This window comes from Trematomus bernacchii, unplaced genomic scaffold (genome assembly GCF_902827165.1).
Source record: "Trematomus bernacchii unplaced genomic scaffold, fTreBer1.1, whole genome shotgun sequence".
Lineage (NCBI taxonomy): Eukaryota > Metazoa > Chordata > Actinopteri > Perciformes > Nototheniidae > Trematomus > Trematomus bernacchii.
In genome coordinates this window covers 1,231,178-1,248,144 of record NW_022987560.1, presented here as the reverse complement: position 1 = coordinate 1,248,144, position 16,967 = coordinate 1,231,178, and the positions used below count along the sequence as shown (strand labels likewise).

At 41.4% G+C, this 16,967-nt stretch overlaps 1 protein-coding gene across 1 annotated transcript in view; it reads left to right on the top strand.

Moving 5' to 3' along the window:
- Positions 1–16,967, top strand: part of LOC117477330 (zinc finger protein 420-like) — a 199,165-nt gene that overhangs the window by 120,860 nt on the left and 61,338 nt on the right. The window contains exon 6 of the mRNA XM_034124012.1: positions 5,688–6,156. Coding sequence (XP_033979903.1) covers positions 5,688–6,156 — 469 coding nt within the window. The remainder of the gene's footprint in view (positions 1–5,687; positions 6,157–16,967) is intronic.

Sequence of the window (16,967 nt, the reverse complement as noted above, 5' to 3'; positions counted from 1 at the left end):
TCTGGCTATGTTTGATTTTACGTTTGCATTGTTTTAATTGGTATAACTGGGGATCATAGGAGAGGGTTAGGGATTGTGGGTCCTGAAGCTACCTTAATTACCAGGGAGTCTCCCAACGACACGGGGTTTCTCCTCCAGGGGCAGTTTAGATACTGCTCTTGGGTTCTACCAGCCCACCACACCTACTGCACTACACACTCCGTTTTGCTATCCTGCCGGTCGGACCAACCCAGTCTCACATCTAAACGTGTAATAACTACGTTGGTCCACAATTTGGGACGTAGTATTTCTACAAAAACGCCTCTGAAATTGTAAGATCCCTACGTTTTTTTTCACCATTAATTTCCAATGGCTGGCGTCTATGTCACGTGATCTTCAACTTTCTCTCCGCAGAAATAAAAAAACATGGCCGACCTTCGTTTTATTCTCGGTAGAAAATGCCTATTTTAAGGTTAGTTTGGCCATTAAAATGTGTTTTGATGTCATTTGATGCGAGAAATATGAGTTGTTATTTCAGATTATGTGTGGACAGACAAAACAGACAATGAGGAGCGAACAAAACAAGACAAAATAAAATAAAATAAAGGAAGCCAGGGGACCAGGAAAGGACTAGGCTCCGAAGGCCAGGGTGAACAGGTGCGTTTTTAGTGAGGATTTGAAGATGTCCAGTGAGGCAGCGTTCCGGATCACAGGAGGAAGTGTCTTATACTTAAACCTAAATTGAATTGATTGACATCTCCAATATCAACGTAAGAGCTTTTGCCTCTTCGGGGGGTGCTAACACTTAACCATAAACTTTATAGTTTACTTTCTCCGTCTTTATATGTAGATATAACTTTTCTCCGTTAATCTCCTCTACTTTTCTCCGTCACGTTGTTTCCATAGCAACAACCTCTTCCTGTCAACAGCGCTAACTCTCCTTCAAAATAAAAGCATGTCCATACAAAATAGGAAGACAAGCCAAATTACACTTAAGACATGTATACAACTGCAACGAAAGTAACAAACACCATGCAATATCCTTTTCAATTTAAAAGAACACAAATTGGGTTATTTACATTAACAAATAACTATAAAACAAGTGCACAAAATGAATGCCTTGTATAAACCTCCTCCCCCGCGCTGCGCGCGCCGAATATTAGCTGCTGATTACTACCGAATATCCGGAGCTTGAAAAAGGGTATTCGGTACATGCCCTACTGTTAGCTGTCCCCCTAAACAGATTATGGTAATCTTGCACTTAGATTCTGGGGGTTTAGTCCTAAAGGTAGGACGGCCGTTTTCCGGAGCCTTATCAGCATCGGAGCTCGGTATCGGAGACGACCTAGATATTAACGTTGGTTTTATCGAAGTTTTACCTCTAAATAGTACTTAAGTACAGTACTTGAGTAAATCACTTAGTTACTTCTCGCCTCTGCCATTAACCTAAGAAGTAGCTGTAGATTTATTTTGTTGTGTCTGTCGGTTGTATTGAGTTATCTTGTTTTGTGTCAGCTGTAGTTGTGTTGATTATTTCAGAGACACAGCCGGAGAAGGAGCTCTGAGAGCAGCATGGAGGAGAACAAAAAGACCCCTGGAGCTCAGGTCAGTGTGCACTTCATCACAATATATTCCTAACACTGTTATCCCCAAATGAAAGATCACAACCTGTTTAGAAAATACAATATTAATGCACAATATGGTTGGATATAGGTTAGAACATTACTACTTAGTAATGTTCTAACATTTATCACATTACGCAAACACAACTGAACATTCCCCAACATTAGACATATGGCAGATTAAAAAATAATGCACTTTTTTTTTTTAAAGTGTGCAGATACTAGAATCATCAGTTTAAAGTACAGACCAAGAATATTAGCAAATTCAACAAAAATACAATAAAAGCACATCCACAAACCGAGCAGAGTAGCTTACAATTCTCCAAATAGATTAACCAATTTCAAAATGTCCTCAGTAGTAGTAGTAGTTTAGTCATTTCACTTTAACCTTCCATCACTTCTGCAATGTCCCCACTTTTTATAAATTCCAAAAACAATTCCCAAATGGTGTAAAATTCAGAAGCTTTCTTCCTTAGTATATATGTGAGTTTCTCAAGAGCCAGACTCAAAGTTAAATTGTTTAACCTGTGGCCCAGGGAGGGGCAACCAACATTTTTCCAACACAAAGCAATTGAGCGCCTGGCTTGTAGAAGGCATAGGTTAACCATTTTTCTTTCCCTAACCGATAGTGAACAGTCTTCTGGATAAATGCTTAAAATACAAAGTTTAGGGCTTAAAGGGGTTCGCAACGAGGTTATTTGGGAAATGTATCTTGTCACCGAAGTCCAAAATATTTTAACCTCTACACAATCCCTCAAGCAATGATACCTTGATGGATCTTGCATTTATAACATAGATCAGGAATGTTAGGGTTAAACATCACAAGGGTGATGTAAGTTCTTGTTATCCAATTATATTGTATTAATCTAAGACGTGTATTAATAGTGTGCCTTTGAACAAATTGTACCCCAATCATCCTCTGAAATATCCTCTGAAATATCCTTTAATACGTCTTTTACTTTCTGAGTTGTCTTTATGGTTTGCAACCATTATGTTATAAAATTGAGTAACCAGTCCTTTGCTGTTACAGTTTTTTATAGACAGTATCTCTACTGTGGACGTAGGAGGTTGTTGCAACAAGTTGTTTAAGTTTGCCAATATAAAACTCCTAACTTGCAGGTACTTGAAAAAGTGTTTCTGTGGCAGGAAATACTTTGTTTTCAGCTCGTCAAACGACATTAGGTTGCTGTCCTCATATAAATCTAGTAGCCTTACAATACCCTTACTTAATCATGTTTGGAAGCCCATGTCATTTTTACCTTGGCTGAAGAGTTCAATGCCCCAAATAGGTGAGAAACAAGACAACATTGGGGAGTCTCCTATATATGTATGTGCTTCATGCCAGACAAACATTTTATTTTTCACAAAGGGATTCATTGTTTTTTTCCTTAGATTTTTAGAAGGAGCAGAGAATAGAAAGATATCCAGCATCAAACCCTTTGAAGACAACAACTCAACTCGTAACCATGGCAAATCAACTCCTCTTTAAAACCAAAACATTAAATGTTGGTAGTTGTAACCCTCCCCTATCGTAAGGTAAATACAACAGAGAGAGTCTAAGTCTCGGCTTCCTGTTATTCCAAATACATTTAGAAAGTAGCTTTCTTATTTTAGAGAAAATGGAGGAGGAGGTGCTAGTGGGATTGATTGAAAAAGATATAAACATTTTGGCAATATACTCATCTTAATTATATTAATTCTTTCCACTAAGGACAGAGGCAATGTTGTCCACCTAGTGGAATCTTCTGACACTTAAGCTAACAAGGGTTCGTAATTAGATGCACTGAGAATGTCTATCTTTGGTGTAATTTTAATACCCAGATAAGCAAAACCGTCTATGGCATTTACAAATGGGAAAGATAATTTTGGATTTCTTCCCTCCTGTTCATTGAGAAACATAATAGAGGATTTATCTTTGTTCACCTTAAAACCAGAGATTTTACCAAATTGATTGATTACTTTTAAGAGGGATTTTGCAAGACCTGATCAAAACACTATGGCATCATCTGCATACAATGCTATATGATGCTCTAGGTGCCCTGTCTTAATACCATAAATCAAAGGGTGTGATCGTATGGCTATTGCCAATGGCTCCATATAATAGCTATCACAAAAAGTAGAGGCGAAATATGAGAGCCTTGTCTCGTGCCGCGAAAGAGTATAAATGGTTGTGAAATACAATTATTGGTTAATAATAATGCGGACGAATCAAAAAATATAATTTTAATCCATTTAAGAAAGTAGTCATCAAGACCAAAGCGCTTAACCTGTTACGCACCGCCCCCCCCGGTACTGGGCGGATAAACGCGTCATTTGCAGGAAACAACGTCTAAGGAATCTTAATATTTAATAAACTATGAATGTTTTATATCCATGTAACGGGAAGAAACTCAGCTAACTGATCTTTTTAAAAATGTTTCTCCAAAAAAAACCCACAATGCTAACACTCAGCCTCTGAATTAGCCACGAGCGAAAAAATTCTGGAGACACAGAATCTAGTGGTGCCCACTTCAACACTCAGTGATAAACATTTGCGACGCTATAAACAAAAGCGTACATCATAACATGTGGAGCTAAGTAGCTAGAAACGCTAACATGGCTTACCTTGGTCAAAACTGGTCTTCAATGGCATTAAAACGATAAAAAAAACGATGCTGCAGTTAATCCATAGGTTAATCCAATGTGTCTGTGTCCTCTTTGAAATGATTTCTGATAATCCATAAGCAATAAAACTGCTTTTTTCGTTTCCAAATGTCAGAGCTAGAGATAGGTCCACTCTGACGCAAAATTACATGCGCGCAGCCCCCACCTTTTCTCTTCACAACGTGTGTGTGTGGGGGCCTCCCCCTTCGATTCTATTGGCTCTAACGGTCAGAAAGAGGTGTCAACCATCCAAATCGACCAAGGGGGGCCAGAGATATGGAAAAAAAAACATTTTCACCCAAATCACCTCAGAGGTGGGGTGGTTTTGGCTAAACCTCTCTAAAAAGGTCAAATGTCACTTGTTTTGCATCAATCTTGATACAGGGTACTTATTATATGTTGTACTTTGGATTCCTATAGCTTTTAGTCTACTAACCCATCATCCAAGGGTAGTTTTCACTATCTGTAAAAAATAATTTTTGGACGGACACTATAATTTACATTTTTTTACTATGTTAAATCTGAATTTACTTTAAAATAAAATCATCTATATCGATTCAGACACTTCTACATCCAACTCACAGGTGTATCATTGCTTTGAGAAAAAAAGATTATTAATGTACCCCTTTTAGAAGTGAAGATATAGTCATTTGTTCTGTGCTTGTCATTTTCGAGCCTGAGGCCTGAAAAACAGGCTCAGGGCTTAACAGGTTAAGCTTAACAAATAGCTCTACATCCCTGGCCGAAATGTCCCTAAAATTAAGTCCGAGTTCGAAATATATTTCAAATAATGTATGCACTGCCATTTCCCCACATACACATAACAGTCTGCAATGAAACGGTTGTCTCCTGTGCGCTCCACTTCTTACTTGGCGCACCGGGAACTTTCTCGTGCGAACAAGATACTTTCTCTCTCATTTATTCATTTCCCTTTTAGGGGCTTCGTACAATACAATACAATACAATACAAATGCAAATATTTTATCCTTTCGAGTGATCTGTCTCAAGCCTAAGTCAAGTCTGAAGTCATGAATACCAAGTCAAAGTCAAGTTGAGTCTTTTATCAATGTTATTCAAGCAAGTCTCAAGTAAAAAAATATGTGACTCGAGTCCCCCACCTCTGTTATATACTGTTAGAATGTTGCTGTAATATAATAAACATAAACAGTTAGTAAAAGTAGTATTTTTTTTTTTTAACTGAAAGTTTGTATTAAGTGAGTTTTTATTGTGTTAACTGTATATGTATTTATGTTTTTTAGATTTACTTTCTCTCTTTCTCTGTCCGTCTGTTTTAGAAACCGAAAGGAAGAGAGAGACGTCACAGCTGTCAGCAATGTGATGAATCCTTTACAAAATCTGGAAATTTAAAACGCCACCTGCTTATTCATACTGGAGAAAAACCGTACAGCTGTGCAGAGTGTTGCAAAACGTTTGTGAGATCAGTTTCTCTCATAAACCATCAACGCATTCACACAGGAGAGAAACCGTACAGCTGTGAAGAGTGTGGGCAAACGTTCACTACATCAAGTCTTCTCAAAATCCATCAGCGTGGTCACACTGGAGAAAAAACATACAGCTGTGAAGAGTGTGGGAAAACGTTCATTCAATCAAGTCTTCTCATAATCCATCAACGTATTCACACAGGAGAAAAACCGTACAGCTGTGAAGTGTGTGGGAAACCTTTCAATCAATCAGGTTCTCTCAAAATACATCAACGTATTCACACAGGAGAAAAACCGTACTGGTGTGAAGAGTGTGGTAAAACATTCACTAAATCAAGTAATCTCCAAATCCATCAACGTATTCACACAGGAGAGAAACCGTACAGCTGTGAAGAGTGTGGGAAAACGTTCACAACATTAGGTGCTCTCAAAACACATCAACGTGTTCACACTGGAGAGATACCGTACTGGTGTGAAGAGATGCTGTTTTCTCCCTAAACCAGTGGTTCTCAAACTTTTTCCGTCAGGCCCCCCTTTGGAGGAAAAAAAAATTCGGGCCCCCCCAACACAAATAGTCACGAAGTGGGCCAAGTCAACATTTATTAAAATACATCAATATTAACGTGAGCATTCCTTTATCACTTTGTTAGAACAGTGATAATAAAACAATTCTCCAGAAGTCTGTGTGCTCAAAAAAATAAATACATAATATAATTGTGCAATCCCTTTGCAAGAACAATAAGTTATACTTTGCCACTTTGCAATCTGTGCAAAATAATGTAAAGAAAGAAAATGCTGATATTTGGCAGAAAAGTGTCTTATCACAGCATTAGTGGCTGCAATGAGCCTGTTTTGCACAGCACATTTCTTCAAAACGGGATTGCAGGCTCAGTGGCGGCGCCAGAGATTTTCTTTTGGGGGTGCTGTGGGGTAGCTTGATGTTTCATAGAGGGTGCTCAAACATTTAGGGTTTCCCATTAATGTACCGGTCGCTACAGTGGAATTGTGTACTGCAACACTCCCCACGCACATACACAGTGTATCCGCGACTGTTAAAATGAAGGCTCAATAATCAACTCACGGCATATAGGTGTAAGCAGGGGTAAAGTGCTATTTTTATAAGTGGGGAGTGGGAGTTAAATATTGAAGTTAAATGCCTCAATCTGGTGCACTTTGAGAGCAAAATGAAGAGATCTATGGATACATCTCTCAACACCCATATGAAACAGAACTGTAAACAGATTTTATTTTTCTTTATGGATATTTACTAATCACTCCCCTTTTAAACTGTATTCTTGTTTTACTGTCATATAGTATTGCATAACTGTTTTTCATTTATTCTCTTATTTTTGTATACCTATAATGATCATATAAACGTGTGCCTCGAAAATAATTGTTTACATTAATCGTGACCAAACCGTTTGAGACCCACTGAGATAACTAATCTCAGTGAGTAATCTAAACACTGAGAGTCCTTTACCTCACTAAACTGAGGTTATCTGAGCCTCTCAGTCTGACAGGTGAGAGTTCTCCCTCCACCTTGTTGTTGAAAAAGCTCCTTATATCCGTTAGCGTAGCTAGCTAGCACCAGATGCTAACAACAACAATCTCCGGTACCGGTGCACACTCTTTCTCTCGCGCGCGCACGCACAAAAAATGGCTCGTTCCACACACACACAGAGCCGAGCTTGAATAAATCACAGAGACCCAGACGTTCTTGTAATGTACTGTAGCATGTTATTTTTGAATCAATAATCTTTCAAATTATGAATTTCACACATACAAAAAAGAAATACATACATTTCTTGGGGGTGCTTAGTGGGTGCGATGGCTATCTTAGGGGGACCTGTAGCACCCCCTAGCGCCGCCTATTGACCTTCCATCCTCAAAATGTACATTACACACCTGTGTCCTACAGCGCCCTCATAGGTTTCCCTATGTTCCACTGTTTGGTTAATAAAATGTTGTGACTTAAACTTTGATTAGGATGTTTTGATAGTTCCTGTTGAGTTGGCAGTCTGTTCTGGTCTAAAAAAAAAAAGAACCAATGATGAATGTATCTAGAAAATATTGTTAGATGTGCCAAGAGCAAGGACTGTCTTAGGTAAGACAGCTTTTATGTGCACAGCTCCACTTGCTTAGAACAATCTTCAGCAAGAATTGAAACTGAGCAATCCTCTGCATGTTTTTAAAGCTAGGCTAAATGAGATGCTTGTTGATACTATGGATACTTGTAAATGTCTATAACTATGTAAATGTATCCTGTAAATATAATGTATGATGTCCTTTATTGTTTTATGTTTCATGTGGAACCTATGTGCTGCAGGTCTCCCTTGAAAAAGAGATCTATGATCTCAATGGGACCAATCTGGTTAAATAAAAGTTTGAAATGAAATGAAATATTCCTGATGTTTTCAGTTTGATTCTGTTCTCTTTTGTTTAAATTGTCAGAATTTACCAAAAATAAAAAAGGCCTTAGAAACAGACTCACATCCCTGCATATTTTTTGTGTTTTTCAGCACATTATAAACATGTCATTCCCTTGTTTTAGGGCTGCTGACTGCTGGATGAAATGTATCACTCAAACTTTAATTTTAATGAAAAATATACTTTTTAACTCAGTTTGTTTGACCTGGTTTGTTCCCAGTGAAGGACTCCAGCTCACAATGAGGTAACTGTTAACCTGTTAAGCCCCAAGCCTGTTTTTCAGGTCTCAGACTCGAAAATGACATTCCCAGAACATATGACTATATCTTCACTTCTAAAAGTGGTAAATTATCTCAATCTCAATCTTTATTTATTTATATAGCACATTTAAAACAACCTTCAGTTGACCAAAGTGCTGTACAGGCAATAACTACAATATTAAATAACACTAATAAAACAATAATTAAAAACATGATAAAAAGCACAATAACTAGAAACATATTTAAAAAAAACACATACAAATGTAAAAATGTAATGTTCAACTAGTATTAAAAGCCAGTGCAAAGAGGTGAGTTTTTAGCTGAGATTTAAAAAGTTAAATAGACTCAGCAGTCCGGATATGTACTGGGAGGCTGTTCCACAGTCTGGGAGCTGCAACACTGAAAGCCCTGTCACCTCGGGTTTTTTTCCTGCACCGAGGAACCACCAACATATTTTTGCTGAGCTGATCGCAGTGCTCTAGCTGGAGCATGGCGGTGCAACAACTCAGACAGGTAATGTGGTGCCAGTCCATGCAATGATTTAAAAACAACAATTAAGTACTTGAACTGGATCCTGTAACTGACAGGAAGCCAATGAAGGTCTGCCAAAACGGGTGTGATGTGGTCATAACGTCTCTTCCCAGTAAGAAGGCGTGCAGCCACATTTTGGACCAGCTGCAGGCGACTGATCAAACACTTATCAACACCAATATACAGGGAGTTACAATAGTCTAAACGAGACGTTATAAATAGGTGGATTAGCTCTTCAAATTCCTTACTAGGAAGATAAGCCTTTACCTTCCCCAGAAGCCGCAGCTGGAAGAAGCTTGTCTTGACAACTGAGCTTATTTGTTTGTCGAATTTAAAACAGTTGTCAAAGATGACTCCAATATTTCTGACAGAGGGACGGCTGTAGGAGGCTAAGGGGCCGAGTACACTATTAAAGCCATCCAGGAGTTCAGACTGTCCAAATATTATAATCTCTGTCTTGTTTTCGTTGAGAGTCAAGAAGTTGATTTCCATCAATGATTTTATGTCTTTCAGACAGCTAAGCAAGGCAATCCTATATTCCTTATTTGCTTTTATAGGCAGGTATACCTGCAGATCATCTGCAAAGCAATGGTAAGAAATATTATGCTTTTTAAAAATTGACCCCAGAGGTAGTAAATACAGACTGAACAAAATGGGGCCCAGGATAAAACCTTGAGGGACCCCATATGCTAGTGGGGCTGCAGCTGAAGAATACTGGCCAAGATGCACAGAAAAGGTCCTTTCTGACAGATAGGATTGAAACCATTTTAGGACATTACCTTTAATTCCAACACACAGTTCATGGCGTGATAAAATAATTTGGTGGTCAATGGTGTCAAAAGCAGCAGACAAATCTAAAAGCACAAGCACAGCAGAATTCACAGAATCAGCAGTTAAAAGAAGATCATTAAAGACTCTTAGGAGAGCAGTTTCTGTGCTGTGGCGTGATTTAAAACCAGACTGAAACTTCTCTGATATGCAGTTTAAAACAAGGTGCAACTGCAGTTGCGCTAACACCACTTTCTCTAGGACTTTAGAGAGGAAGGGCAGCTTAGAAATAGGTCTAAAGTTGGAGAGAACAGAATGATCAAGGTTCTGTTTTTTGATAAGAGGCTGCACTACAGCCTAATCTTTTTTCTCAAAGCAATGATAAACCTGTGAGTTGGATGTAGAAAAGTATGAATCAATATAGATGTTTTTATTTTAAAGTAAATTCAGATTGAACATAGTAAAAAAGATTAAATTATAGTTTCCGTCCAAAAAAAAAACCCATTACTTATAGTGAAAACCACCCTTGAATGATGGAATAGTAGACTAAAAGCTTTTATAACATAAGTACCCTGTATCAAGATTGATGCAAAACAAGTTAAATTTGACCTTTTTAGAGAGGTTTAGAAAAAAAGAACCACCTCTGGGGTCATTTGGGTAAATGCTGGTAGTACAGTGCCATCCCAAAGAAAGATTTGACCTTCTGCTGAGATGGAGTACAGCCGTCACCGTCCATAAGGTCCTCTTTCCTGAAAGCAGATATGACCTCCACCTTCCCCTGATCGACTGAGACACCATCACTGCTCACCACATGGCCAAGAAACCGCACAGACCTGCGAAGGAAGTGGCACTTCTTCTGAGACAGCTTCAGATTGTTAGCTCTGAGACGTGAGAAGACCATCTCGAGTCGACTCAGGGCTTCCACTTCAGATTTAGCAAAAACCAGCAGGTCGTCCATATAACAGAGGAGGCTGGGGAAGTTCAAGTCACCAAAAACACTCATCATCATCCGCATAAAGGATGCAGGACTGTTGCATAGCCCCTGGGGAAGTCTGTTGTACTCATATAAGCCCAATGGTGTTGTGAAGGCTGTGTACCGTTTGTCAGACTCATGGAGGGGGACATTGTAGAAGCCTGACGTGAGATCCATGGTGCTGAAAAAGGCATTCCCTCCAAGGGCGACAAGGCAGTCTCCCTGGTGGGGCAATGGGTGGGCGTCTTTGACTGTCTTGGCATTCAGCCAACGAAAGTCAGTGCAGGTCCTCAATTCACCTGTCTTCTTCCAGACCAGAACCAGCGGGGAGGCATACTCGCTGACTGACTTGTTGATAATGCCCTTCAACTCCATCTCAGACAAGACTTCTCTCAGTTTGTGGTAGTGTGCTGGAGGGACGCAACAGTAGGGGAGCCGGAAGGGATGATCATCAGTGAGGTGTATGCGATGGACAAACCCTTTTGCTTCCCCGCAGTCTAGCTTGTCCTTGGAAAATACATCCTGGTAAGTGAGAACAAGGTCAGCCAGACGCTGCTTCCATTCACCCGACACCTCGCAGCCATCAATGTCTATGTCCGTCAAACCACATTCCTTGAGTTGTTGAAGGGGGTTACAGGTGGTTTCTGGGTTGAAGACCGGTTCAGCAGGCTGATCTGCCTGTGACCTGTTCACACCCTGGGAGATGTGGAGGTCCTCTACAGCAACACAAGGAAAGACGTCAGCCACTTTGGCATTGCGACGTAACGTCACAGGTTTCTTTGTCGAGTTCATGATCTTCATTGGGACCCAGCGATCTGCCCACATTGGTGCTCGCCCAACAATGAGGTTCTTTGGGGCTGAACGGGAGGATGTTGGTTCCACAATGACAGTGCTCCCTGGTGACACAGGTGCGCAACTGGGTCATTTCCCCCTGACCAAATACTCTTGCTGAGGGGCAAGTGTGACAGCCTGCTGCAGTCTGACAGTACCAATCTTGTTAGGCAACTCAGGACCAGACCAGCGTGTGATGCCACTGAGCATCTGAAGAAACTGTTCACACTCTGGGTCTGAAGTGCTTGAAGATATGAGCTCCCAGTACTTTTCATCAGACTTCATCTTCTGTATCATGAGTCTGATAACGTTGCTCCCAATGATTAACTCGTCCCTCTGGCCAGGAACAAGGAAGGTTGGCACAATGAACTTAGATCCAAAAATCTCAATGTCAAGGTCATAGATACATGTGGGTCGTGTCGTGAGGCCACCACAGCCAACTAGAATCACATTTCCAGGAACAGGCTGAGGATTCAGAATGACGCCAGTGGCCTTAAGCCTGGACTCCGCCTCCTCACTGAGGGTGCATGACATGCTCCCTGAATCAAGCATCCCTCTCAATGTAGACCGGCTACTGATGACCACTGGAGCATAAAACAAGTCGCTAGCCCCCTCCACCTTATGTGATCCCACAAAAATCACTGTCTTGTTGTCAGGAAGACCACTAGAACAGTTTACATAGATAGACTGCGAATCTTCCTCCCTGCTGAGGGTGTCACCAGCACTGTCCATGTTACCCCTCTCATTACATGGTACTCAGCTAGTTTAAATCAGCATTGGAGGATGAAGGGGCAGGCGTGGTTGGGGAGCGGGAGGCTTGCGGGCACTCAAGCCTCATATTGGTCATATGAGGCTTGAATGGCCAAAGCAGTTGAGGCATAATCGGTAAAGTCTGCAATGCGCATGGGTTGAATGGGTGTCTGAACTACAAACTCTGCATGTAGTGGGAACTGAACCCTGCTGGTGATAGGGTCGGCCAGCTTGCCGATTGCATGGTTGACTGTTTTCAGGCTGACGGGAAACTGCCTGATGGTAACCTGGCCGTTGGCTGCTCTCGAAGGAAGCAGAGCACAATGACAGAACTTTATCAAACATAGCCACTAGCTGCCGAACACCAGGCTCCATGGTTGATGAGTCAATGGTGGCAGGGGCTGTGTTAGAAACAGCAGCAAGGGGTGAAGGCAGTGCATTAGATGCATGTTGACTCACTAGCACATTGTCCAGACGAGGCTGATCGCAGACCCCCACAGGTGTAGGCAGAGAGGTCTGATGGGGATTCAACTGGCATATCCCGAAGGCAGCTTGTGCACCGCCAGGACATGAAGAACGGAAAGAATCAGCCACAGGGCTCTGACTGCAAGCTGACAAACACTCTGTGTGTCGGGACTCAGATGCTGTCCTCCTCGCATTTCTCGTGTAACTCTCCAAACGCCCCTGGACCTCGGATGCAGTCCACTGCTCAGGTGCCTTCAGCTGGAATGACATGGCAAGACTGGGATTGGGACAGTGATTAATGAACATCATGACCACTTCAGCACTGGGGTCCTCAACAGACCTACCTCGTCTCCTCAGGCACTCGTCAGCAGCATCAATGGATTTGTTGAGGCGAATCCAGTAATCCATGGCACTTTCATTTGCACGGGGAATGGTACTATAGAAATCTTTCATTGGCAAATTGGAGTACGAGAGCTCGCTAAAGTTACCTTTTAATATGTCGAACACTGCTGCAGGCAGGGCAGTGACATCCAGTTCGGGGCAGCTGCGGAGCGACACTTTCACCACATCCCTAGCTCTGCCTGTTAGCCTTGACATTATCAGGTCGAACATTTCTTCAGGAGTGTCACATTTAATCCTATTCATGTAACATTTCATCATGTCCTCCCATTCATGAACTGAGAATGTGTCACTATGGTCACCCCTGAAGTAAGGTGGAGCCTTTGATTCAGACTGCACAACAACCTTCAAATGTGACAAACCAGTGACGTGCAGTGAGGTTCATGGCTGGTGAGGCACTGACTCTTTCAGAGTCAGATTTACAAATATTATATTTTGACCTTAATCGAAATATTCGGTTATTTTCAAAAGCTTTTTTAGTCTGATGCTTCAATTCATTTTAAACAGACCGTTGAACAAAAGGATACCCAAAATCTAAATATTGGATTGTTCTTTCTTAGTAAGATCCCATGTTCATTACAATTGTGGTCTTACCTTGACTTGAAGATGAAGTCCATGCTATCCTTCTGGACAACAATCTCCATTACTTTTTTGTAAAAGTCCTCCTTATCTCCCTCTAGTTTCAAAAGTCTAGTTTGTTGTTTGCGTCTACCGTCTCTGCGTAGAATTACAGTAGCAACAAGAACCTGTGGGCTCACGTGCGCCCCCTTCAGTGCGGCAGAGGTTATGGCTGCCTCTCCTGGTGCTTTTTTCATTGCCGTTGTACGATGAGACCAGCGAGCCTAAATATCATATATACGTGAAATAAGTTATTTAGAAACTATGGATGGCGAGGATAAATGTAATAAAGGGATCTACAAACATTACATTGGTGACCTACAGTGAGAGGGTAACAGGCATGCGCTTAGGGCCCGCTTTCCAGCCAGTTTCTGTGGGGTGACGCATTCTGAGGTGAGGCAGAGCTCATCTGTGTCTCACCTCACCCCACAGTAAGCAAATGAGCCTGGCTTGAGCGCGCTCACAAAATAAATGCCCGCGCTACATTAGTGCCCGCGCTCCAGTCAGTTACTGTGGGCTTACGTGAGGCAGAGCTCGTCCCTGCCTCACTCCTCATCGCTCCCATGTAGTTGTAGCGGAGCTCGGCCAATTTGCTGATTTGGACTATAAGAAGCGATTGGAATCATACATAAATCACACTTACAACACAGATCAGTGGAGACATTTTATTATTATTACTATTTAGTTTTTCTTTAGTTGTTTTTCTGTTACATTGGAGTATGACAGGTGAGGCTCTGCCTCCCCTGCCTCCCTTGACTGCACGTCACTGTGACAAACCATCATGACTGGATGACTGACTCGTAGCAGAATTAGGCTGGATGACACTGGGTTGGTGAATAGCGCTAAGGCTGGCTGAGATGTTATCCGCAATCTGTTTAGCCAAGTCTGTAATCAACACCCCAAATGTATCAACAGAGATGACTTGTGCAGGCTCAGGTGGGATGAATGGTGTGGAACTGGCAGCGGGGGCCAAACGTGGGTCAATTACCGACTGATCAACTGAGTAGTTGAGATTATTGGGCAACATAGACATACCCCTACCAAAACTAAGAGAAGCAGCCTGCTGACCCCTCCCCACCCCAAAAGTAAAGTCATGCCCATGACCAGCCATAGCTCAAATATCAAATGTACCACCCTCTGATATCACAATATGCCCAGAAAACTTGTAAAATAAATACCAATGAAAAAAAACAGGTTATCACTCTCAGTACATATAAAAACAGATATAGACATCAAATATCACCACAAGATGAATACAAAAATTGTGTATTTTATTATGTGAAGCACTAAATGGTTTTAGAAAAATATCGACTCTTTGTTTGTAGATATCTACTAAACTAAAACATACAAATAAAGAAAGTAATGTAGGCCTGTTATACTGAGTGATATATAGTATACACCAGAGGTGTGGACTCGAGTCACATGACTTGGACTCGAGTCAGACTTGAGTCACCAATTTGATGACTTTGGACTCGACTTGACAAAATCACAAAACACTTGCGACTCGACTTGGACTTGAACACTAATGACTCGGGACTTGACTTGGACTTGAGCCTTCTGACTTGAGGTGACTTGATAATTTAATTCAGAGGTCTCCAACACGCCGATCGCGAGCTGCCGTTCAGAAGAGCAGACTCGCGTCGGGGAGAGCAGAATCTTCAACCGCTCCAACTCTTGCTGTGAATCCATGCAGGCAGGGGCGGGACTTTATTTTGCTGAGCCACCATGCGGCCAATCATATGCGAGGACACACTAGGATCATACCATTATGTGAAAGAAGGGTGGGGGGCAGACGCTCCAAAGACAGCAAGTGTAGTGGTACAGGCCAGCTACACAGAGCGACGGGGAGACGGGGAGACGGATTTAAATGCAAGCGCGTCGGAAAAAGTCAAGAAATGAGCGAAAACCGAAAAAAGAAGCAGCTTCTGGCTGCATTTCAATGATATTGGAGAAAACAAAGCTGAGTGCAGGATTTGTCAAATGAAAATAACCTTCAGAGCAGGGTTTTGTTTTGGTAACCACTCAGGATTTATTGTCAGAGGTGGGAGAAGTTCAGATCTTGTACTTGAGTAAAAGTACCAGAGTGTAGGAATACTCGGTTACAATAAAAAGTCCTGCATTCAAAATGTTACAAGTAAAAGTAGAAAAGTATTATCATCAAAATATAGTTAAAGTACCACCTGCAGAGGGATCTAGATTCAGGTGTTCTTTTCCCCATAAAGACCGCCTCGCTGCACATTATCCCTTGCATAAAGATAGATTGTGGGTCCCTTATAACATGTACACAGTGGAAATAAACATTCTGGTCACCTCAACATTAGCGCTCTTATGCATTGAACTCCTTCTGAATCAAACCGTCACGGTAGCCTAACCTTACTGATCCCTCTTAAAATAGAAAAAAACAGGTTACTTTACCAGCAGAGAGAAAATGGATTATTAAATGATTAATGTGACTAATAAAGAGCAGTTTGAGTATTATTCTGTTGATCGATGTCATTACATTTGTTGAAAAGCACATAAGGACTTGTTTAAGACTCGTTTTGTCAAAGTTTAGGACTTGGACTTGACTTGAACTTGCCCATCCTGACTTGAGACTTGACTTGGACTTGAGCGCAAAGACTTGAGACTTGACTCGGACTTGAGCGCAAAGACTTGAGACTTGACTCGGACTTGCAAAACAATGACTTGGTCCCACCTCTGGTATACACACTGCTCTGCTTTCTGCACGGACCTCACAGCTGTTCTCACTGTAAACATCGCGTCGCGATCATAGACTGTATATATAAATGGACGTAGGGTCTGTGACGTCACCCATAGGATTCTGCAGAGTTGCCGAGAAGCCCTTAGTAGGCGGAGTCGGCCACTAACGGCTCGACAGTGACGTCTGAGTCTAACTCCCGCCTGCTCCAAATAAGGGCAAAGAGGCGGAGCCGAGGCGGGACCTTCTGCCTCCAGCTCGGAAGTAACAGAGCTAGCTCAAGCTAAGAAGCTAAGCTAACATGCTTCCCCATCAGCACACTGCCGTCACATTTTACGTTTCTAAGGTAAGCGGACATGAAACTATTCAGCAAAACTATAAATAATAATCTAAGTTATTGAGTTTTTAGCATAATACTTCAGAATCTTAAAATCCCTTAACGTTTGTATGCAATGTGCTAAATGCAACACTGGAATCAAGCAAATATTAATATGTTTGCATGACATTAGTTATTTATATTTTGCTATCACTTAATTATACATTTAATACATTTAAGTTAAG